General features: G+C 61.1%; 2 protein-coding genes across 2 annotated transcripts; both read right to left on the reverse strand.

Moving 5' to 3' along the window:
* Positions 1-821: 821 nt before the first annotated feature.
* On the reverse strand, positions 822-3,953 carry LOC124539600. The gene is made up of 8 exons (XM_047116896.1): positions 3,874-3,953; positions 3,462-3,747; positions 2,543-3,251; positions 2,017-2,404; positions 1,817-1,956; positions 1,589-1,698; positions 1,240-1,394; positions 822-993 (listed from the first exon to the last, which is right to left on the reverse strand). The coding sequence occupies exons 1-8, from the start codon at positions 3,951-3,953 to the stop codon at positions 822-824; spliced, it is 2,040 nt and encodes a 679-aa protein (XP_046972852.1).
* Positions 3,954-19,745: 15,792 nt separating this feature from the next.
* LOC124539602 lies at positions 19,746-22,019 on the reverse strand. The gene has a single exon (XM_047116897.1). It carries the CDS (start codon positions 22,017-22,019, stop codon positions 19,746-19,748), a length of 2,274 nt encoding a protein of 757 aa, XP_046972853.1.
* Positions 22,020-23,178: the final 1,159 nt, after the last annotated feature.

Raw genomic sequence — 23,178 nt, forward strand, 5'->3', positions numbered from 1 at the left:
GCTGAAGCGGCGCCCAACAACCGGGGGGCGAGCCGTGTAAAGTGCGGCTCGAAGTTCCACCTACTGTCGAGGACGAGTCCTAGGTATTTCATCGTCGACTCGACAGCGATGGATACCCCTCCTACGATGATGCTGGACCCGGGAGGCGGCTTCATCCTCGGCCCGTGAAAACACAAGGCCTCCGACTTGTGCAATGCCACCTCCAAGCCCAGCCGCCGGACCCCAACCTAACCTAACCTTTTTTTTTTTTTTTTTTTTTTTTTTTTTTTTTTTTTTTTTTTTTTTTTTTTTTTTTTTTGTTTTACTAGGAGGAAATGCATTTACGCATTCCGCCCGGCCGAAGGGGGACCGGGACGGATATGTGGGACTCCCGGGGCAGAAGGCCCCGTCCTACCCACTAAAACCTCCTAGGATTTCCGCCTCTCCGCAAGGCGGCAGGGCTACGGGAACGCGTTTGGCTCACCACCGCGACCCTGCCAGCGGCTGTCGCAAATGAGGGCGACACTTCGCGAAAGGCACGCCAGGGTGTTACGGCGCACCTTCCGACCCTCCGCCTCCGTCTGAACCGTGACGGACTCCCCCCGAGTCCGCCACTGGAGGCTCGGCGGCGGCAGCGGATGTAAAGGTCCGCTACCGACTAAGCTTCGTCTAATCAATTCAGGGCGGCAGCGGATGTAAAGGTCCGCTGCCGACTACATTACGTCAAATCAGGTCAGGGCTATGCGACAGCGGATGTAAAAGTCCGCTGCCGATAGCACTGTGTCACATCCGGGATATGTGGCGACGGATGTAAAGGTCCGCCGCCGCTGCGTCAAGTCAGGTCATAGCAACCGGCCAAGATGGTCGCGGCGCCGCCGACCAGGTCTCCGTCGGCGCAGCGGGAGGGAGTTAGGATCGTCCTCCCGCTGTCGCTCCGCCTCCTCCTTCGCGGACATTACGGCTTCGCTGAAGACCCGTAACGCCGCCCAGGCCTCTTCACTCGCGACCATCTTTCTAATTAGGGCCGGAAGCGATAGGTCCGCTCCAATGGCCGTGGACAGGACTGCGCGAGGCTCCGCCCAGGCTGGGCACTCTGCGCGCGTGTGTTCGGCCGTGTCCACGGCTCCGTCATCGCAATGATGACATACCACCGACGGCTCTCTCCCGACCACTTCGCACAGGTATTTGGCGAAGCAGCCGTGACCGGTTATGAGCTGCGTCAGGTGGTACGTCAGTGGGCCGTGCTTGCGCTCGACCCACTCTCGCAAAACGGGCCGGATCGCCGCCACGAGTTCCCCACTGGCATCCGGAACTCGCAGCCGATCCTCCCACTTCTCCATGAGGCGGCGTCTTGCCTCCTCCCTCCACTGCTGTACCTCGCGCAGTAGCGGTCCGTTCCCGCTCGCTCTTGCCGCCTTGACCCGCCAGTAGACACTCGAGTTAATCTCGGCCTCGAGGTCCCATGGCGGGCTTCCGGACAGCAAGCCGGCCGCGGTGTATGACACCGTCCGGTACGCCCGAGCCGCCCTGAGCGCCATCGCCCGCTGCGGACGTCGCAGCGAGGCGACGTTGACGCGATTGCTCAGAGCGTCCGCCCATATTGGCGCACCGTATAGTGCCATCGAACGCACCACGCCGGAGTACAGCCGTCTGCAGGAACCGCCCGGTCCACCGACGTTGGGCAAAATCCGCCCCAACGCTCCGGCTGCAGCCACCAGTCTTGGGGCCAAGCGCCGGAAGTGCTCCTCAAACTTCCACCTGCCATCGAGGACGAGTCCTAGGTACTTCATCGTCGACCCGATGGTGATGGAAGTTCCGCCGACTGTTATGGACATACCCTGAGGTGGCACGTTCCGAGGTCCATGGAAGACTAGGGCCTCGGATTTGTGCAAGGCCACCTCAAGGCCCAGAGCACGAATGCGGTGGACCGCATGTGCCACTCCCGCCGTGGCAAGATACGCCGCCTCCCGATGGGTACTGCCGCGGGCCGACACGAGGGTGTCGTCAGCGTAGCAGGTCACGCTGACCCCCCGCAACGTGGCCCCGCGCAGCACCCAATCGTAGCCGATGTTCCACAGTAGCGGCCCCAAAACCGAGCCCTGTGGAACACCGCATGTCATAATCCTCCTGCTCACTCCCTCCATCGTCGGGAACACCACCGCCCTACCCGAGAAATAGTCGGCGATGGTTCGTCGCAGATAGTCCGGAATGTTGTGGTATCTGAGAGCTTCCAGTACCACTTCCCAGGGCAGAGTGTTGAAGGCGTTGGAAATATCCAACGACACTGCCAACAACACCCCACCCCGAGAGACCTCCTCCTCTGCGACCTCCCTCAGTCTGGCGACTGCGTCCAGCGTCGAGCGGCCCCGGCGAAAGCCGAACTGCCACTCGCTCAAGCCTGGCTCCATGCTACTGACTAGACGGGCTGCGATTATACGCTCAAAGAGCTTACCCGCTTCGTCGAGCAGCACGATGGGCCGGTAGGCCGACGGCTGATCGGGGGCTCGTCCCTCCTTGCGGATGAGAACGAGCTTACCCGTTTTCCACCGATTCGGGAACCTACCCTCAGCCAGGCAGGCCGAGAACAGTTGGCACATGCCATCGCCCAACTCCTCCGACGCGATCGCCACGACGCGTCCCGGTATCCCGTCAGGCCCGGGGGCTGTCCTCTTCGAGCGAAGCTTCAGGACAGCCGCGCACAACTCCGCCTCGGTAACCGGGGACGCCTGGTCCGGCACCTCCCTCACGATCTCGGGCTCCATCGCCGGTGGGACGAACGCTCCGCGCTCCGGAAAAAGTTCCTCCGCGATTCGTCCCAGAAGCCGCGGCTGGATGGTGGTGGTGAGCGGGGGTGTCCAGGGTCGGAGCTTCTGCCTCACGACCCTGTACGGTCTCCCCCACGGATCCGCGTCGAGAGACGCCAGCCACTCCACCCATGCCGCTTCCTTCGCCTGCGCGATGGCCTTTCGGAGCGACACGCAAGCCTCCCTGTAGGAGGTGTAAAGAGCCTCCTCCAGGTCGTGATCGCGTATCCGCCTCCGTCTGGACCTGGCGTATTGGCGGCGGGCCGCAACACACGCCCTCCGCAACGTCCGTAGCTCCGGGCGCCACCAGTAGACTCGGCGACGTGGAGTCTGAGGCTTCACCCTCGGCATCGCCGCATCGCAGATGCGAAACAGGGCGGCACCGAGTCGGTCGGCCTCTCGGTCGACCTGGACGACCGGGTCGGAACCGGCGCACCAGGCCTCCACGATGGCCGCCTCTTTTGCCAACTGGCGATCGAGACGACCAAGACTCCACCGCGGACCTTCTGACCGCTCAACAGCGGGCCGGACGACGGGAACCGCGGAGACATCAAATCGGATATATCTGTGATCCGATAGAGTCTCCACCCCCGTCTCCACCCTCCAATCTCGAACACGGCGGGCTAGGGCGATGGACGCGAACGTTAAGTCCACGATCGACTCGCCCTGCTGCCGCACGCACGTGCTCTCCGATCCCCTGTTGATCGCCGTGAGTCCCGATGACACGGCCCACTCCTCTAACACCTCTCCTCTGGCATCGGTCGCAGGGGAGCCCCAAGCCGTGGATTTGGCATTGAAGTCCCCCGCGACGATCACCGGACTCGGTGAGTACTGCCCGACCAGAGCCCCGACCTCAACGAGAAGTTGCTCGAATTCGGCGAGACTCCGGTTAGGAGAGGCGTAGACTGCCACGAACGCCGTTCCATTGACAACGGCGGCCACGCACCCTCTGCCCTTGGCAACCCTATCGATCGCAGGGGCGCCGGGAATAGCGGGAGCGACGATGGAGATCACTCCCTCGTGGTCGGAGACCCAGTCGTCCCGTAAATGAACGACGTAGGGCTCCGCCACGATTGCCACTCCGATTTGCCACTCCGCCATGCTCTGGACTAGAAGGTCCTGGGCTCTGGCGGAGTGGTTTAAATTGGCCTGGAGACAACGCAGGGCCATTACTGTGCGGTCTCCATGGGCACCTCAGTCCTTTGGGACACGGTGACGGGCCCTTTCGTCACCGCACCTCCCGTTCTTTTCACAGGGCGACCTTTGCCGCCCTGGCACGCCTTACTGCCCAAGACGTGTGTCGCAGTTTTACCGGCCGCTGAGCACAGGATGCAGTTCGCTTCAGCGGCGGTGCATTCGCGGGCCTTGTGGTCGGGCTGACCGCAGCGGAAGCAAAGACGGCTGCGGTCCACACCCCTGTCACAAACGGCCCCCATGTGGCCACCTTCAAGACACTTGTAGCAGCGAAGTGGCCTCGGCTCGAGCAAAAGCACTCGCGCCGAGATCCACCCCACCTTGACCCTACCAGTAGCCATCAACTTCTTGGCCGCTACAACAGGGCAGCTGAGCCAGAGCGATCTACAGCCATTGGCAGAACGGACTACCACGCCCGGCCTGATCGCCCCTTCGGAGCATCCTCCCTCGCTGGCCACAGCTGCCACCACCTCCTCCGACGACACCGAGTCGTCCAGATCCATGACTCTGACCTCGACGCATTTCGTCGGTCGATGGATCTGGACCTCGTCCGGGTTGAGGACGCTGCGGAGCTTTTCCGCAAGGGCATCCGCCGACTTCTCGGCGTCAGCGGTGCCCGGCGGAATCTCGAGCATCCGCGCTCCCGTGGCCGCCGTTCGGAAACGGACCGTCGTCAAGCCTACCTCACTGAGCCTTATCTTGCTCTTGGCTTCAGCAAGGACGGTCTCGTACTTGAGGCCTTTCTCCTCTGCACCGGGTCTTAAGGTGATCGTAATCACCGCGGTGCGAGGAGAGCGAAGCCTTTTGCGATCTCTCTTTTTATCCTTCGCCGTTGGGACGGTCTTCGGCGTCCCTGTCTTCGCCGGTGTCGCCTTCTTGGGCGGCTTCGGGTTCGGTGGCTGCCGAACAACAGTCGCCCAAGACACAGAAGAGCTGCCCGGCTTCGGAGTCGGCGCGGGGGCAGTCTTCTTCGCCGCAGCCGCTGCCGCCTCCTGGGCAGCCATGCTGGGGCGTTTCGACTTCTTCTTCGTCGAAGAAGTCGAGGCCGTCTTCGTACTGCCACCCTTATCCGCGGCCTTGGCGGCGGACGGCACGGGTGGTGCCAGCGGTGCCTTGGCAGCAGGGACCGTAGTCTGCGCTGCTCGGCTCTGCTCTGCTCTGCGGTCTGCGGCCAGCGGAGGTCGCAGCCGAGGCTCCGGAAGGAGGCGCCGCTCGATGCCCTCCATCCGGGCGTTCAGCATATTGCTGAACTGCTCCCGGCTGCTCCTCAACGCTTCCTCCATGATTTCTTTCAGCTTCGCCTCGTTTGTTTCTGGCGGCTTCCTACGCATATCGGCCACTTCACGCCTCAGTTCCGCCAACTGGCCGGAGAGCTTCGCGTTCGCAGCTTCCAGCCGGGCCACTTCCTCCGACATGGTCAGGGCTCTAAGTTCCGCCACCGCACCTTTGATGGTGTCAGCGGCAGTCTTCAGGGCCCTGACGAAGGTACCCTTCAGATTGCCAGACTTGTTGGCAACCTGAAGTACCACATCCAAAGCTTCTTGCACAGTTTCGTCCAACGCGGCGGACGTCTTCTGTGTGTCTTCTTTACTCCTATCCATTTCACGACTCCGATAACGAGTCGCTCTGTCCTCTAAAGTCAATTTGGCCGCTTCATTGTAAGCGGCCAGGGCGTCTTCGGTCTCGAAGCGGTCCTCTCGGGCCTTCGTTTTCGCCGCACGGAGTTCCGCTTGAGACTTTCCCAAGCCCACGTATTTGCCGTGTGTGGGCGGCCGGCCTCGCCCCCTCTTGTTTGCGGGTTTAAGCCACCTGCTTGCTGAGTCCGAGTTTTCACTCTGCAGCTGCACGCTCGCGTCACTCTCGGAGCCAGAGCAGCTGTCCTCAGCGTGGGTCCGCTTTTCACCCTTCCGCCGTTCGTATGTCACATCCTTGTGTGGAGAAACAAGTGACTCCACCGTCTGCATGCTGCAAACTGAAGTGTCCGACTCTGAGAGTCCTTCAGCTTGCGCAGCAGGTCCTTCGTGTTCCGAGCTTAAGGAGCTCGGAGTCCTTTTGGGGTTTTTGTTTTTTAAATCATCCATATAAAGTCCCACGAGTGTGGGGGAAGTGTCGGTCCGCCCAGGTGGTGCCCCCTGTACCTGGGTAAGCCTTGCGTGACTCGTCGAGGGTGTCGGCCGGTGCCCTGACGAGGATCGCGGTCGCGACTGAACTTCCCATCAGCCATGCATCCCCTCGTGCCGCGTCGCCACTTGGGATTCGGGGTGATTTTTATAGAGGTTGTCTTCCTCACGGTCCGGCCGGTTAAGGCAAGACCCGCGGTCCCGCTCGAGGCCGCGAGACGTGTTCCACGACACCTCACTTAGCGGGATTACGCGTTCCTCCTTCGGTCTCCGAGGTCAATAAACCCCAGAGACAAAACATAAAACATGTTACACGCCACAAACAAATTTTAACAAATTTACAACATATAAGAAGCAACGATGGACAAAACAACAACACCAAACGTCACAAACACTCCCCTTTGCCACGAAGCCGCTCACACAGTCCACTCTGCTAATCAGAGAAGTACCAGGAGCGGTCCGTGACATACCCTCCCCGTCAGTCTTAGCCGTTGCCGACGACAAAAGATCGCCGACACCGTTGCCCAGGGTGCGCCACGAGGAGGCGACTGACATGCACCCCAACCTAACCTAACCTAACCTAACCTAACCTTTTTTTTTTTTTTTTTTTTTTTTTTTTTTTTTTTTTTTTTTTTTTTTGTTTTACGAGGAGGAAAGGCATTTACGCCTCCCGCCCGGCCGGGGGACCGGGACGGGTATGTGGGACTCGACCGGGGCCATAAGGGCCCCGTGCCAGGGCAGAAGGCCCTGTCCTACCCACTAAAACCTCCTCGGGTTTCCACCGTACCGCGTGATGGAGGGGCTACGGGAACGCTAGAGCATACTTCCGCGGCCCCCCCGCGGCGACCGCCGTGAGGCGGTCAAATCGTTGAATGCGCGCCCAAGGGCGCGCCTTCCTCCGTTGCCTCCGTCCAGTAAACGTGACGGACTCCCCCGAGTCCGCCACTGGAGGCTGGGCGCCAACAATGCTGACGCCCTGGTGGCGGCGGATAAGATGACAGGCTCCGCCGCCGACCATCGGTGTATCTCCACACCACACGGTGGACCACCACGCATCAGATGGTGGACCACCACTCCTCCTTCGACGCTCATAAAGAGCCCTCCGTTCTATATACATATATATATATTGACATTTACACAACTATTTACAATATTTACATAAATACATATAATACATATTGTACATATAGTACACTCCTCCGCTATGCCAGCGGGGCCGCTCACATAGTCCACTCCGCTGCGCTCGGAGAAGTACTAGGAGCGACCTCGCGGCCTTCCTCCGCGTCAGTCTTAGCCGCGGCCGGCGAGCACACAAGCCGGCCCCGTTGCCCAGGGTGCGCCACGAGGAGGCGACTGACATGCACCCCAACCTAACCTAACCTAACCTAACCTAACCTTTTTTTTTTTTTTTTTTTATGGTTGGGAAATCCATCATGGAGACCCTCCGCTCTGGGGGAAGAGCGAAGGGTACTGTCAGACTCCTACTGACTAAAACCCAACCCGTGTCCTCCACGTGCCCATGAGTCGGAGGGGCGGGTATCGCCGAAGCATTCGTCGCACCCCTCCGACGGGCGTTGGCGCGCCTGATGTAAAGAGTCAGGCGCGCCCCGTCAATCACTGCGGCTGTCCACCCGGCCGCAGGACTCCACAACGAGGCGCGCGTGCGGAACACGACGCCGCCGCCTCGAGGCCTGTTGCTGGTCGGACGGCGAGACGCCCCGAGTCTGCCGTCCGCAGGCCACGCCCTAGGGTGGTCGTAAGTCGGCGACCACCCTGCGACGCCCAGTTCGTCTGCTGCGGGAGGGGAGAGAGGAGGCAGCCTCTCTCTCCCTTTCCGCCGCCTCCTTTGCGAGCATCACTTCCTCGCAGAAGGTGGCGACGGCGCTCCACCCTGCCTCGCTCCGTACCATCGTGGAGACGACGGCCGGAAGCGAGAGGTTTCCCGCAGCGACACCGACGGCCGCGACGAGGTCACGGCGCTGCTCAGCCCATGCTGGGCACTCCGCCAACGTGTGCAACGCCGTATCGTCGCGACCATCGCCACAATGGTGGCACTGGGACGTCGGCTCCCGACCTATGCGACACAGGTACCTACCGAAGCACCCGTGTCCAGTAAGCACCTGCGTCAGCCGGAAGCTGAGGGCGCCGTGGCTCCTGGTGAGCCACTCCTTCAGGACGGGCCTCACCGCCGCAATAGCGACGGCTTGCCCTGCCGTGGGTCGCGCCAAGCGCGTCTCCCACTCCGCCACTGAGACCTGGCGGAGCTCTGCCCTGCGTGTCTCGATCTGTCGAGGCACCAGGCGCTCACCCCGTTCGACCGCCTCCGCGCGCCACCAATAGAGCGACGCGAGGAGCTTAGCCTCGAGGTCCCAGGGCGGCGATCCGGCTAGGAGGCTCGCTGCCTCGAAGGAGATCGTACGGTATCCCCTTATCATCCTGACGGCCATCGCGCGCTGTGGCCTTCTCAGCGCGGCGACGTTGCGGGCCGTCAGGGCATCCGCCCACACTGGCGCGGCGTATAACGCCATCGACCGTACGACCCCCATGTAGAGCCTCCTGCATGAGGAGTTGGGTCCCCCCAGATTGGGCAGCAAGCGCGAGAGCGCTGAAGCGGCGCCCAACAACCGGGGGGCGAGCCGTGTAAAGTGCGGCTCGAAGTTCCACCTACTGTCGAGGACGAGTCCTAGGTACTTCATCGTCGACTCGACAGCGATGGACACCCCTCCTACCATGATGCTGGACCCGGGAGGCGGCTTCGTCCTCGGCCCGTGAAAACACAGGGCTTCCGACTTGTGCAATGCCACCTCCAAGCCCAGCCGCCGGATCCTTCCCACGGCATGCGCGACACCAGCCGTCGCGCGTATGGCCGCCTGCCGGTACGTCTTTCCACGTGCTGTAACCAGCGTGTCGTCGGCGTAACAAATGACGCCGACGCCGTGGATGAACGCACCGCGCAGGGCCCAGTCGTACCCCACGTTCCACAGGAGTGGACCCAAAACGGAACCCTGTGGAACGCCGCACGACGTCTCTCGACGACCCCACCTCTCTCGACTCGGGTACTCGACCGCTCGGTCCGACAGGTACGCCGCGACCACGCGTTGGAGGTAGCGCGGCACTCCGTGGTACCGGAGTGCTTCACGGATGGTACTCCAGGGCAAGGTGTTGAAAGCGTTGGCGATGTCGAGCGACACCGCCAAGACCACCTCACCCCGGGCGACTGCCTCCTCCGCGAGGGCCTTCACGCGCATGATCGCGTCGACCGTCGAACGCCCCTGGCGGAAGCCGAATTGGTTCTCCGCCAAATCCGGCCCCACCCTGGTCATGTGCTGAACGAGGCGACTGGCGATGACACGCTCGAAGATCTTACACACCTCGTCCAGCAACACGATCGGTCGGTACGCAGATGGCGAGTCTGCGGGTCGTCCCTCCTTCTTGAGCAAGACCAGCTTCCCGGTCTTCCACCGGCTTGGAAACTGGCCTCGCTCCAAGCATGCGCTCAGCAGCCCTGAGAGACGTGGCCCGAGTTCTCTCAGGGCGAGGACCCACGCACGGCCTGGAATGCCGTCGGGTCCAGGGGCGGTGTTCCTGATGCGAGCCACCGCCCCTCTGAGCTCTTCCCGGGTGACGGCGGGCACGTCGTCTTCACCCTCTTCCGCGTCACTGTGAGGCGGAACCATAGCCGGTGGTGTGTGCTCCGGTCTAGATGGAAACAGAGCACCCACCACCTCCTCCAGCAGCTGCGGCTGGAGACTCCGGGACAGCGGGGGAGCCGACTGGCGCATCTTGCCCCTCACCATCAGGTAAGGGCGTCCCCACGGATCTAGGTCCAGAGTCTCCACCAGCTCGTCGTTGGCCTGGGCTTTGGCTCTGACGATGGCCAACTGGAGTGCGCTCTTCGCCTCCCTGTAGCTAGCGTACAGTTCCGCCTCTTCACTCTCCTGCGCTTCTTCGGCCGCCGCTGTAAAGGGGCGGCGGCCTCTCCTCCGTCGTCGGCACCTCGCGTACTGGCGTCGCATCTGCGTGCATTCGTTGCGCAACTGCGCAATCGACTGCGCCCACCAGTACACTTGGCGCCTAGCTGACAACGGCCGGACTCGGGGCATGCCAGCGTCGCAGATTTGCGACATGCTCTCCCGGAACCACTCCGCCTCGTCGTCGATGTCGGCAGGCCTGTCTGGCGAATCCAGCCAGGCCTTGACGATCGAGGCCTCCAGGAGAGCCTCCCTGTCCAGCCGCTTCAGCGCCCATCGCGGACCGTCTCCGTGCCGACCTGCCGCTTGGATCGGCCGAATCGAAGTTCGGGCAGAGACGCTAAACCGAATGTACCGATGGTCGGATAGCGTCTCGACGTCCCCGACGACGTGCCAGTCGAGGACGTTGCGCGCGAGAGCGGGGCTAGCGAACGTGAGGTCCACTATAGACCCACCCCGCTGCCGCACGCACGTCTGCACCGAACCCCGATTCAGGAGAAGCAGGCCCAGCTCGACCGCCCACTCCTCCACTAGCTCGCCCCGCGCGTCCGTAGACGGGGAACCCCAAGCCGTAGACTTGGCGTTGAAGTCCCCCAGGACGATCACGGGGCGAGAACAGCCACGACGGACAACCGTGGCCAACTCCAGGGTGACACTCTCGAGATCGGCGAGAGAAAGGCTGGGGGCGAAATATACCCCCACGACCATGATGTCACCCCAGACTGCCGCGACATAGCCCCGCCCTCGAGTTACAGCCTCGAAGGGAAGCGTGTCAGCGGCGGACCTTCTGATCAACGCCACCGAGCGGTTATCGTCGCACACCCAGTCATCCCTGGGCGGCACGAAGTACGGCTCGGCGACGGCGGTCAAATCGATCGACCACTGCGCCATGCTCTGGAGCAAGAGATCCTGAGCCCTGGCGCAGTGGTTGATATTGGCTTGGAGGAGACGACGTAGAGCCATTACTGAGTGTCCATGGCCGTCGCCTCCTCCCCAGTCCTCGGCTGTTCTTGTGCCGCAGCCGGTGGTCGAACCGGCTGCGAGGAGCTGGTTGCCTTCTTCTTTGTGTTCTTCTTCGGCGGATGAGCCGGTAGTGTCCTCGCCGTGGTTGTGGCGGTAGGTCTCGCACAGGCCTTCGACCCGATCTTGTGGTCGGCTGGCTTTCCAGACGCCGCACATATAACGCAGTGCGGCGTCTTGGCAGAGCAGGAGCCAGCCTTATGACCGGGCTGACCGCAGCGGTAACAGAGTTGGCTGCGGTCAACCTCCGCGGTGCACCGTGCCCCCGCGTGTCCACCCTCCAGAACCTAACCTAACCTAACCTAACCTAACCTAACCTAACCTAACCTAACCTAACCTTTTTTTTTTTTTTTTTTTTTTTTTTTTTTTTTTTTTTTTTTTGTTTTACGAGGAGGAAAGGCATTTACGCCTCCCGCCCGGCCGGGGGACCGGGACGGGTATGTGGGACTCGACCGGGGCCATAAGGGCCCCGTGCCAGGGCAGAAGGCCCTGTCCTACCCACTAAAACCTCCTCGGGTTTCCACCGTACCGCGTGATGGAGGGGCTACGGGAACGCTAGAGCATACTTCCGCGGCCCCCCCGCGGCGACCGCCGTGAGGCGGTCAAATCGTTGAATGCGCGCCCAAGGGCGCGCCTTCCTCCGTTGCCTCCGTCCAGTAAACGTGACGGACTCCCCCGAGTCCGCCACTGGAGGCTGGGCGCCAACAATGCTGACGCCCTGGTGGCGGCGGATAAGATGACAGGCTCCGCCGCCGACCATCGGTGTATCTCCACACCACACGGTGGACCACCACGCATCAGATGGTGGACCACCACTCCTCCTTCGACGCTCATAAAGAGCCCTCCGTTCTATATACATATATATATATTGACATTTACACAACTATTTACAATATTTACATAAATACATATAATACATATTGTACATATAGTACACTCCTCCGCTATGCCAGCGGGGCCGCTCACATAGTCCACTCCGCTGCGCTCGGAGAAGTACTAGGAGCGACCTCGCGGCCTTCCTCCGCGTCAGTCTTAGCCGCGGCCGGCGAGCACACAAGCCGGCCCCGTTGCCCAGGGTGCGCCACGAGGAGGCGACTGACATGCACCCCAACCTAACCTAACCTAACCTAACCTAACCTAACCTAAAGGGGGACCGGGACGGATATGTGGGACTCCCGGGGCAGAAGGCCCCGTCCTACCCACTAAAACCTCCTAGGATTTCCGCCTTCACCGCAAGGCGGCAGGGCTACGGGAACGCACGTGGCTCACCACCGCGGCCCTGCCAGCGGTCGTCGCTGTAAATGGGCGACTCATCTCGAGAGCGTGCCAGGATGTTGCGGCACGCTTCCGTCTCCGCCTCCGTCAGAACCGTGACGGACTCCCCCGAGTCCGCCACTGGAGGCTGGGCGAAGGCAGCGGATGTAAAGTTCCGCTGCCGACTACGTTGCGTCAATTCAAAAACAGGGCCATGCGGCAGCAGATGTAAAGGTCCGCTGCCGATAGCACTGTGTCACGTCCGGGTTGTGCGGCGGCGGATGTAAAGGTCCGCCGCCGCTGTGTCAAATCAAGGTAACCGGCCAAGATGGTCGCGGCGCCGCCGACCGGGTCTCCGTCGGCGCAGCGGGAGGGAGTTGGGATCGTCCTCCCGCTGTCGCTCCGCCTTCTCCTTGGCGGACATTACGACCTCGCTGAAGGTGCGTAATGCCGCCCACGCCTCTTCACTCGCGACCATCTTTCTGATGAGGGCCGGAAGCGACACGTCTAATCCGATGACCGTGGACAAGGCTGCGCGAGGCTCCGCCCAGGCTGGGCACTCTGCGCGCGTGTGCTCGGCCGTGTCCACGGCTTCGTTGCCACAGTGGTGGCACGTCGGTGCAGGCTCTCTGCCGACCACGTCACACAGGTATTTACTAAAACACCCGTGGCCGGTCAGGAGCTGCGTCAGGTGGTAGGAGAGTGGGCCGTGTTTGCGCTCGACCCACTCTCTCAAAACAGGTCGTATGGCCGCCACGAGATCCCCACCGGCATCCGGAACTCGCAGCCGTTCCCTCCACCTCTCCAGGAGGCGATGTCGGGCTTCCTCCCTCCACCGCTGGACTTGGGGTGTGTTCCCGCCTGCTCTTGCCGCCTTGACCCGCCAGTAGACGCTCGAGTTGATCTCGGCCTCGAGGTCCCATGGCGGGCTTCCGGACAGCAAGCCGGCCGCGGTGTATGACACCGTCCGGTACGCCCGAGCCGCCCTGAGCGCCATCGCCCGCTGCGGACGTCGCAGCGAGGCGACGTTGACGCGATTGCTCAGAGCGTCCGCCCATATTGGCGCACCGTAACCTAACCTAACCTAACCTAACCTAACCTAACCTAACCTAACCTAACCTAACCTAACCTTTTTTTTTTTTTTTTTTTTGTTTTACGAGGAGGAAAGGCATTTACGCCTCCCGCCCGGCCGGGGGACCGGGACGGGTATGTGGGACTCGACCGGGGCCATAAGGGCCCCGTGCCAGGGCAGAAGGCCCTGTCCTACCCACTAAAACCTCCTCGGGTTTCCACCGTACCGCGTGATGGAGGGGCTACGGGAACGCTAAAGCATACTTCCGCGGCCCCCCCGCGGCGACCGCCGTAGGGCGGTCAAATCATTGAACGCACGCCTAAGGGCGCGCCTTCCTCCGTTGCCTCCGTCCCGTAAACGTGACGGACTCCCCCGAGTCCGCCACTGGAGGCTGGGCGCCAACAACGCTGACGCCCTGGTGGCGGCGGATAAGATGACAGGCTCCGCCGCCGACCATCGGTGTATCTCCACACCTAAGACGGCGGTCCACCACGTGCCTATGGTGGACCACCCCTCCTTCAACGCTCATAACGAGCCCTCCGCTATATTCACATTTACACAACTATTTACAATATTTACATAAATACATATAATACATATTGTACATATTGTACACTCCTCCGCTATGCCAGCGAGGCCGCTCACACAGTCCACTCCGCCACCAATCTAAGTACTAGGAGCGACCTCGCGGCCTTCCTCCGCGTCAGTCTTAGCCGCGGCCGGCGAGCAAGCTCAAGCCGGCCCCGTTGCCCAGGGTGCGCCACGAGGAGGCGACTGACATGCACCCCAACCTAACCTAACCTAACCTAACCTAACCTAACCTAACCTAACCTAACCTAACCTAACCTTTTTTTTTTTTTTTTTTTTTTTTTTTTTTTTTTTTTTTTTTTTTTTTTTTTTTTTTTTTTTTTTTTTTTTTTTTTTTTTTTTTTTGTTTTACGAGGAGGAAAGGCATTTACGCCTCCCGCCCGGCCGGGGGACCGGGACGGGTATGTGGGACTCGACCGGGGCCATAAGGGCCCCGTGCCAGGGCAGAAGGCCCTGTCCTACCCACTAAAACCTCCTCGGGTTTCCACCGTACCGCGTGATGGAGGGGCTACGGGAACGCTAAAGCATACTTCCGCGGCCCCCCCGCGGCGACCGCCGTGAGGCGGTCAAATCTTTGAATGCGCGCCCAAGGGCGCGCCTTCCTCCGTTGCCTCCGTCCAGTAAACGTGACGGACTCCCCCGAGTCCGCCACTGGAGGCTGGGCGCCAACAATGCTGACGCCCTGGTGGCGGCGGATAAGATGACAGGCTCCGCCGCCGACCACCGGTGTATCTCCACACCTATAAACGGTGGACCACCACGCATCAGATGGTGGACCACCACTCCTCCTTCAGTGCTCGTAACGAGCCCTCCGCTCTATATATAAATATTTACAATACTTACAAATAATACAATATTTACAAATAATACAATATTTACATGTATACATATATTACATATATATACTCCTCCGCTAATTGCCAGCGAGGCCGCTCACATAGTCCACTCCGCCACCAATCGGAGAAGAACTAGGAGCGACCCCGCGGCCTTCCTCCGCGTCAGTCTTAGCCGCGGCCGGCGAGCAAGCTCAAGCCGGCCCCGTTGCCCAGGGTGCGCCACGAGGAGGCGACTGACATGCACCCCAACCTAACCTAACCTAACCTAACCTAACCTAACCTAACCTAACCTAACCTAACCTAACCTAACCTAACCTAACCTAACCTAACCTAACCTAACCTAACCTAACCTAACCTAACCTAACCTAACCTAACCTAACCTAACCTAACCTAACCTAACCTAACCTAACCTAACCTAACCTAACCTAACCTAACCTAACCTAACCTAACCTAACCTTTTTTTTTTTTTTTTTTTTTTTTTTTTTGTTTTACGAGGAGGAAAGGCATTTACGCCTCCCGCCCGGCCGGGGGACCGGGACGGGTATGTGGGACTCGACCGGGGCCATAAGGGCCCCGTGCCAGGGCAGAAGGCCCTGTCCTACCCACTAAAACCTCCTCGGGTTTCCACCGTACCGCGTGATGGAGGGGCTACGGGAACGCTAAAGCATACTTCCGCGGCCCCCCCGCGGCGACCGCCGTGAGGCGGTCAAATCTTTGAATGCGCGCCCAAGGGCGCGCCTTCCTCCGTTGCCTCCGTCCAGTAAACGTGACGGACTCCCCCGAGTCCGCCACTGGAGGCTGAGCGCCAACAATGCTGACGCCCTGGTGGCGGCGGATAAGATGACAGGCTCCGCCGCCGACCACCGGTGTATCTCCACACCTATAAACGGTGGACCACCACGCATCAGATGGTGGACCACCACTCCTCCTTCAGTGCTCGTAACGAGCCCTCCGCTCTATATATAAATATTTACAATACTTACAAATAATACAATATTTACAAATAATACAATATTTACATGTATACATATATTACATATATATACTCCTCCGCTAATTGCCAGCGAGGCCGCTCACATAGTCCACTCCGCCACCAATCGGAGAAGAACTAGGAGCGACCCCGCGGCCTTCCTCCGCGTCAGTCTTAGCCGCGGCCGGCGAGCAAGCTCAAGCCGGCCCCGTTGCCCAGGGTGCGCCACGAGGAGGCGACTGACATGCACCCCAACCTAACCTAACCTAACCTAACCTAACCTAACCTAACCTAACCTAACCTAACCTAACCTAACCTAACCTTTTTTTTTTTTTTTTTTTTTTTTTTTTTTGTTTTACTAGGAGGAAATGCATTTACGCATTCCGCCCGGTCGAAAGGGGGGACCGGGACGGATATGTGGGACTCCCGGGGCAGAAGGCCCCGTCCTACCCACTAAAACCTCCTAGGATTTCCGCCTTCACCGCAAGGCGGCAGGGCTACGGGAACGCACGTGGCTCACCACCGCGGCCCTGCCAGCGGTCGTCGCTGTAAATGGGCGACTCATCTCGAGAGCGTGCCAGGATGTTGCGGCACGCTTCCGTCTCCGCCTCCGTCAGAACCGTGACGGACTCCCCCGAGTCCGCCACTGGAGGCTGGGCGAAGGCAGCGGATGTAAAGTTCCGCTGCCGACTACGTTGCGTCAATTCAAAAACAGGGCCATGCGGCAGCAGATGTAAAGGTCCGCTGCCGATAGCACTGTGTCACGTCCGGGTTGTGCGGCGGCGGATGTAAAGGTCCGCCGCCGCTGTGTCAAATCAAGGTAACCGGCCAAGATGGTCGCGGCGCCGCCGACCGGGTCTCCGTCGGCGCAGCGGGAGGGAGTTGGGATCGTCCTCCCGCTGTCGCTCCGCCTTCTCCTTGGCGGACATTACGACCTCGCTGAAGGTGCGTAATGCCGCCCACGCCTCTTCACTCGCGACCATCTTTCTGATGAGGGCCGGAAGCGACACGTCTAATCCGATGGCCGTGGACAAGGCTGCGCGAGGCTCCGCCCAGGCTGGGCACTCTGCGCGCGTGTGCTCGGCCGTGTCCACGGCTTCGTTGCCACAGTGGAGGCACGTCGGTGCAGGCTCTCTGCCGACCACATCACACAGGTATTTACCAAAACACCCGTGGCCGGTCAGGAGCTGCGTCAGGTGGTATGAGAGTGGACCGTGTTTGCACTCGACCCACTCTCTCAGAACAGGCCGAATGGCCGCCACGAGATCCCCGCCGGCATCCGGAACTCGCAGCCGTTCCCTCCACCTCTCCAGGAGGCGATGTCGGGCTTCCTCCCTCCACCGCTGGACTTGGGGTGTGTTCCCGCCTGCTCTTGCCGCCTTGACCCGCCAGTAGACGCTCGAGTTGATCTCGGCCTCGAGGTCCCATGGCGGGCTTCCGGACAGCAAGCCGGCCGCGGTGTATGACACCGTCCGATACGCCCGAGCCGCCCTGAGCGCCATCGCCCGCTGCGGACGTCGCAGAGAGGCGACGTTGCGAGCGCTCTGAGCGTCCGCCCATATTGGCGCACCGTAGAGTGCCATGGAGCGCACCACGCCGGAGTACAGACGCCTGCACGAACTCCCTGGTCCACCTACGTTGGGCAGAATCCGCCCAAGCGCTCCGGCTGCAGCCACCAGTCTCGGGGCCAAGCGCCGGAAGTGCTCCTCGAACTTCCACCTGCCATCGAGGACGAGTCCCAGGTACTTCATCGTCGACCCGATGGGGATGGAAGTTCCGCCGACCGTCAACACCATGCTCGGAGGTGGCGCGTTCCGAGGACCATGAAAAGCAAGGGCCTCGGACTTGTGCAAGGCCACCTCGAGGCCCAGGGCACGGATGCGGTGGACCACATGTGCGACGCCGGCTGTGGCGAGGTAAGCCGCCTCCCGGTGGGTACTGCCGCGGGCCGACACGAGGGTGTCGTCAGCGTAACATGTGACGCTGACCCCCCGCAGGGTGGCCCCACGCAGCACCCAGTCATACCCGATGTTCCACAGGAGAGGACCCAGTACAGAGCCCTGTGGAACACCGCAAGTCATGACCCTCCTTCCGAAACCGTCTTGTGTCGGGAATACCACCGCCCTGCCCGAAAAGTAATCGGCGATGGTTCGTCGGAGGTAGCCCGGCACATTGTGGTAGTGCAGAGCCTCCAGAATGACCTCCCAGGGCAGAGAGTTGAAGGCGTTGGCTATGTCCAACGAGACAGCCAACAAAACTCCACCCTGCGTCACCTCCTCCTCTGCCATGTCCCTGACCCTGGCGATCGCGTCCAGCGTCGAGCGGCCGGGGCGGAAGCCATACTGCCGCTCGTTGAGGCCCGGCTCCATGCTGTCGACTAGGCGGACGGCGAGCACACGCTCGAAGAGCTTGCTCACCTCGTCGAGCAGCACGATTGGGCGGTAGGCCGACGGCTGATCGGGGGCCCGTCCCTCCTTGCGGATGAGTACGAGCTTACCCGTTTTCCACCTATGCGGAAACCTACCTTGAGCCAGGCATGCGGAGAAGAGCTGGCGAACGCTATCACCCAAGGCATCCAATGCGATCGACAGGGCGCGTCCCGGTATCCCGTCAGGCCCGGGGGCTGTCCTTTTTGAGCGAAGCTTGTGGACGGCCGCGCACAGTTCCGCCTCGGTAACCGGGGGTGCCAGGTCTCGTTCGTCACTTCTGGGCCGTAGTGGGGCCATCGACGGCGGGACAAACTCGCCGCGCTCAGGAAAGAGCACACTCAATACTCTCTCCAGAACGTGCGGCTGGAGGGTGCTAGAGAGCGGGGGAGTCCAGGGTCGGAGTTTTTGTCTCACGACCCGGTACGGTCTTCCCCACGGATCTCTGTCCAACGACGCGAGCCATTCCTGCCAAGCAGCCTCTTTTGCTTGGGCTATGGCCTTCTTCAGGGCGTCGCAGGCATCCCTGTAGGCGGTGTAAAGGGCCGCCTCCAGGCTGTGGTCGCGCACACGTCGTCTCCTGGATCTAGCATACTGGCGGCGGGCCGCAACGCAGGCTCTCCGCAGATGTCGGAGTTCTGGCCGCCACCAATACACGCGGCGACGTGGAGCCTGAGGCTTCACTCTCGGCATCGCCACATCGCAAATGCGGAACAGGGCTACGCCGAGCTGGTCAGCCTCTCGGTCGACCTCGGCCACCGGATCGGAACCGGCGCACCAGGCCTCCACGATGGCCGCCTCTTTTGCCAACTGGCTATCGAGACGACCCAGGCTCCACCGCGGACCTTCTGGCCGCTCAACAGCGGGCCGGGCGACTGGGACCGCGGAGACATCGAACCGGATGTAACGATGATCCGACAGAGTCTCCACGGCCGTCTCCACCCTCCACTCTCGAACACGGCGGGCTAGGGCGATGGACGCGAACGTAACGTCCACGATCGACTCGCCCTGCTGCCGCACGCACGTGCTCTCCGACCCGCTGTTGATCACCGCGAGACCGAGCGAGACTGCCCACTCTTCCAGCGCTTCGCCTCTGGCGTCTGTCGCAGGGGAACCCCAAGCCGTAGATTTGGCGTTGAAGTCCCCCGCAACTAGCACCGGGTTAGGCGATGCTTGCCCAATCAGAGCCCCGACCTCGACGAGCAGCTGTTCAAACTCCGCGAGACTCCGATTGGGCGAGGCGTAAACGCCGACGATCGCCGTACCCCCGATCACAGCGACCACGAACCCTCTGCCCCTGGCTACCCCTTCGATAGCAGGGGAACCAGCAACGGTAGGGGCGACGACGGCCACCACTCCTTCGTGGTCGGAGACCCAGTCGTCCCGTAAATGAACGACGTAGGGCTCCGATACCACCGCCACGTCGATTTGCCACTCTGCCATGCTCTGGACTAGAAGGTCCTGAGCTCTGGCAGAGTGGTTGATGTTTGCCTGGAGACAGCGTAGGGCCATTACGGAGCTGTCTCCATGGGCTCCTCCGCGGGCCGTTGGGACACGGCAACGGGACCTTTCGCCACCGCTCCTCCTTTCCTAGGGGCAGGGCGAGCTCTGCTGCCCGGGCACCCTTTGCTGCCAACGGCATGCGCCGCCGGCTTGCCGGCCGCTGAGCATATAGCACACTTTGCCTCAGCGGCGGTGCAGTCACGCGCTCTGTGATCGGGGAGGCCGCAGCGGAAGCACAGACGGCTGCGGTCGACTCCCCTATCACATTTGGCCCCCATATGGCCCCCCTCCAGGCACCTGAAGCAGCGGAGCGGCCTCGGCTCGAGCAACGTAACCCGCGCCGAGACCCACCCCACCCTGATGCGGCCGACTTCTACGACTTTTTTGGCGGCTGTTATGGGACAGCTCAGCCAGAGGGAACCAGAGCCGCGCGGTCCCCAGACGATGGTGCCCGGCCTGATTGCCCCAGCGGCACAGCCCCCCTCTCCGGCCACCGCAGCGACCACCTCCTCCACCGTCACGGAGTCGTCCAGATCCTTGACTCTCAACTCGACACATTTCGTCGGTCGATGGATCTGGACTTCGTCCGGGCTTAGGACCTCACGGAGCCTGTCAGCCAGGGCATCCGCCGCCTTCTCCGCGTCGCTCGTGCCCGGAGGGACCTCGAGAATCCTTGCCCCCGTGGCCGCTGTCCTGAAGCGCACAGCAGTCAAGCCGACATCATTTAGCTTGATGCGGCTCTTTGCTTGCGCCAGGACAGTCTCGTAGCTGAGACCCTTCTCCGTGGCACCGGGTTTCAGCGTCATGGTGATAACCGCGGTGCGCGGAGGGCGAAGTCTTTTGCGAGCCCTTTTCTTCTCTTTAGCAGGGACGGTCTTCGGTGTCCCTGCCTTCGCCGGTTTTGTGGACGGTCCTGCCGCCTTCTTGGGTGGCTTGTTCGGCGTCTGCCGAACAACAGTAGCCCAAGACACACTAGAACTGCCCGGCTTCGGAGTTGGCGCGGGGGCAGCTTTCTTCGCCGCAGCCGCTGCCGCCTCCTGGGCAGCCATAGTGGGGCGTTTTGTCTTCTTCTTGCGCTGGGTGACTGTGGTGCTTCCAACGCTATTAGCGACGTTACTAGATGTTGTCGTCGTCGGCTCAGCTGGTGTTGTCACTCTCGCAGATGCGGCTGCATTCTGCGCCGCTTTGCGGTCTGCGGCCAGCGGAGGTCGCAGCCGAGGCTCCGGAAGGAGGCGCCGCTCTATGCCCTCCATCCGGGCGTTCAGCATGGTACTGAACTGCTCCCGGCTGCACCTCAACGCTTCTTCCATAATCTTCTTCAGTTCGTTTGTGTCTTTCGGTTGCGCGGGTGTCTGTCGCATCTGGGCCACTTCTCTGCGTAGTTCGGCCAGCTGGCCCGATAGTTGAGCGTTAGCAACTTCGAGGCGGGCCACCTCCTCGGACATGGTCAGGGCTCTGAGATCCGCAACTGCACCTTTTATGGAGTCAGCGGCAGTCTTCAGAGCCCTGACGAAGGTGCCCTTCAGGTTGCCCGATTTGTCGGCAACCTGGAGCACCACGTCTAGCGCCTGCTGGACCTTGGCGTCTAAAGCGGCGGACGTCTTTGGTATCTCCTCGTTGGTTACGGATGGCGCGCGATTCCTTAAGCGGGCCGCCCTTTCGTCGATCGCCGCCTTGGCCGCTTCGGTGTATGCGGCCAGCGCATCCTCGTCTTGGAAGCGGCGATCTCGCTCTTTTTGTGAGCTGAGCTCGGCTTGCGAATTGCCGAGTCCGACATACATCCCGTGAGTAGGTGGTCTGCCACGCCCTCTCTTACTTGAGGGTTTCAACCACCTACTCACTGACGACTCCGAGAGTTCTGCGTCGCTAAAATGCGCGCTCGCATCGCTCTCGGAGCCCGAGAAGCTGTCCGCCGTGCGGGACCGCTTCTCCCCTTTCCTTCGCGTGTCTCGTCCGGTTTGTGTGGGAGACGGGCCCGACTCGGAGAGTCGTTCCAGTCTCACCACTGGGATTTTCTGTGCAGTTTCCTGCGTCTGTATTTTGCGCGCCATTGGGGCTTGCACTTCCACCTCCTTTGTACAACTTAAACTACTATTTACACCTAAATCTACTCCCACACTCTCCATCTCTATATCCTTTATGCTCGCCAAATGGTCATCGTGAAAAAGATCTAGTGCATCTTTGTCCCCTCCAGATTTCGATGCGGGACGGTCCGACCCGTGAAGCGGGTCGGAGAGGGAGTGACACCCTCCTGGAGAATTATTATTGTTAGAAGCACTCATATTTTAAAAAAGTTGCCGGGGCTGCCGGCGAGACGCAGTCATGACCGGAATACCCTCCGGCCATGCATCCCATCGCGCTGCGTCGCCACTTAGGATTCGGGTACACAATAAAAGAAAACACTATACAAAAGACTATACACCTAAAATAAACTTATTATTACTACATACTTAAAATATATATACACTCCTTCGTTACCACGGGGCCGCGCACACAGTCCACTCTGAAAACAGAGAAAGACCGGGAGCGACCCGTGGCATGCCCTCCGCGTCAGTCTTAGCCGTGGCCGGCGAGCAAGCTCAAGCCGGCCCCGTTGCCCAGGGTGCGCCACGAGGAGGCGACTGACATGCACCCCAACCTAACCTTTTTTTTTTTTTTTTTTTTTTTTTATGGTTGGGAAATCCATCATGGAGACCCTCCGCTCTGGGGGAAGAGCGAAGGGTACTGTCAGACTCTTACTGACTAAAACCCAACCCGTGTCCTCCACGTGCCCATGAGTCGGAGGGGCGGGTATCGCCGAAGCATTCGTCGCACCCCTCCGACGGGCGTTGGCACGCCTGATGTAAAGAGTCAGGCGTGCCCCGTCAATCACTGCGGCTGTCCACCCGGCCGCAGGACTCCACTACGAGGCGCACGTGCGGAACACGACGCCGCCGCCTCGAGGCCTGTTGCTGGTCGGACGGCGAGACGCCCCGAGTCTGCCGTCCGCAGGCCACGCCCTAGGGTGGTCGTAAGTCGGCGACCACCCTGCGACGCCCAGTTCGTCTGCTGCGGGAGGGGAGAGAGGAGGCAGCCTCTCTCTCCCTTTCCGCCGCCTCCTTTGCGAGCATCACTTCCTCGCAGAAGGTGGCGACGGCGCTCCACCCTGCCTCGCTCCGTACCATCGCGGAGACGACGGCCGGAAGCGAGAGGTTTCCCGCAGCGACACCGACGGCCGCGACGAGGTCACGGCGCTGCTCAGCCCATGCTGGGCACTCCGCCAACGTGTGCAACGCCGTATCGTCGCGACCATCGCCACAATGGTGGCACTGGGACGTCGGCTCCCGACCTATGCGACACAGGTACTTACCGAAGCATCCGTGTCCAGTAAGCACCTGCGTCAGCCGAAAGCTGAGGGCGCCGTGGCTCCTGGTGAGCCACTCCTTCAAAACGGGCCTCACC

This window comes from Vanessa cardui, chromosome 23, assembly GCF_905220365.1.
Source record: "Vanessa cardui chromosome 23, ilVanCard2.1, whole genome shotgun sequence".
Classification (NCBI taxonomy): domain Eukaryota; kingdom Metazoa; phylum Arthropoda; class Insecta; order Lepidoptera; family Nymphalidae; genus Vanessa; species Vanessa cardui.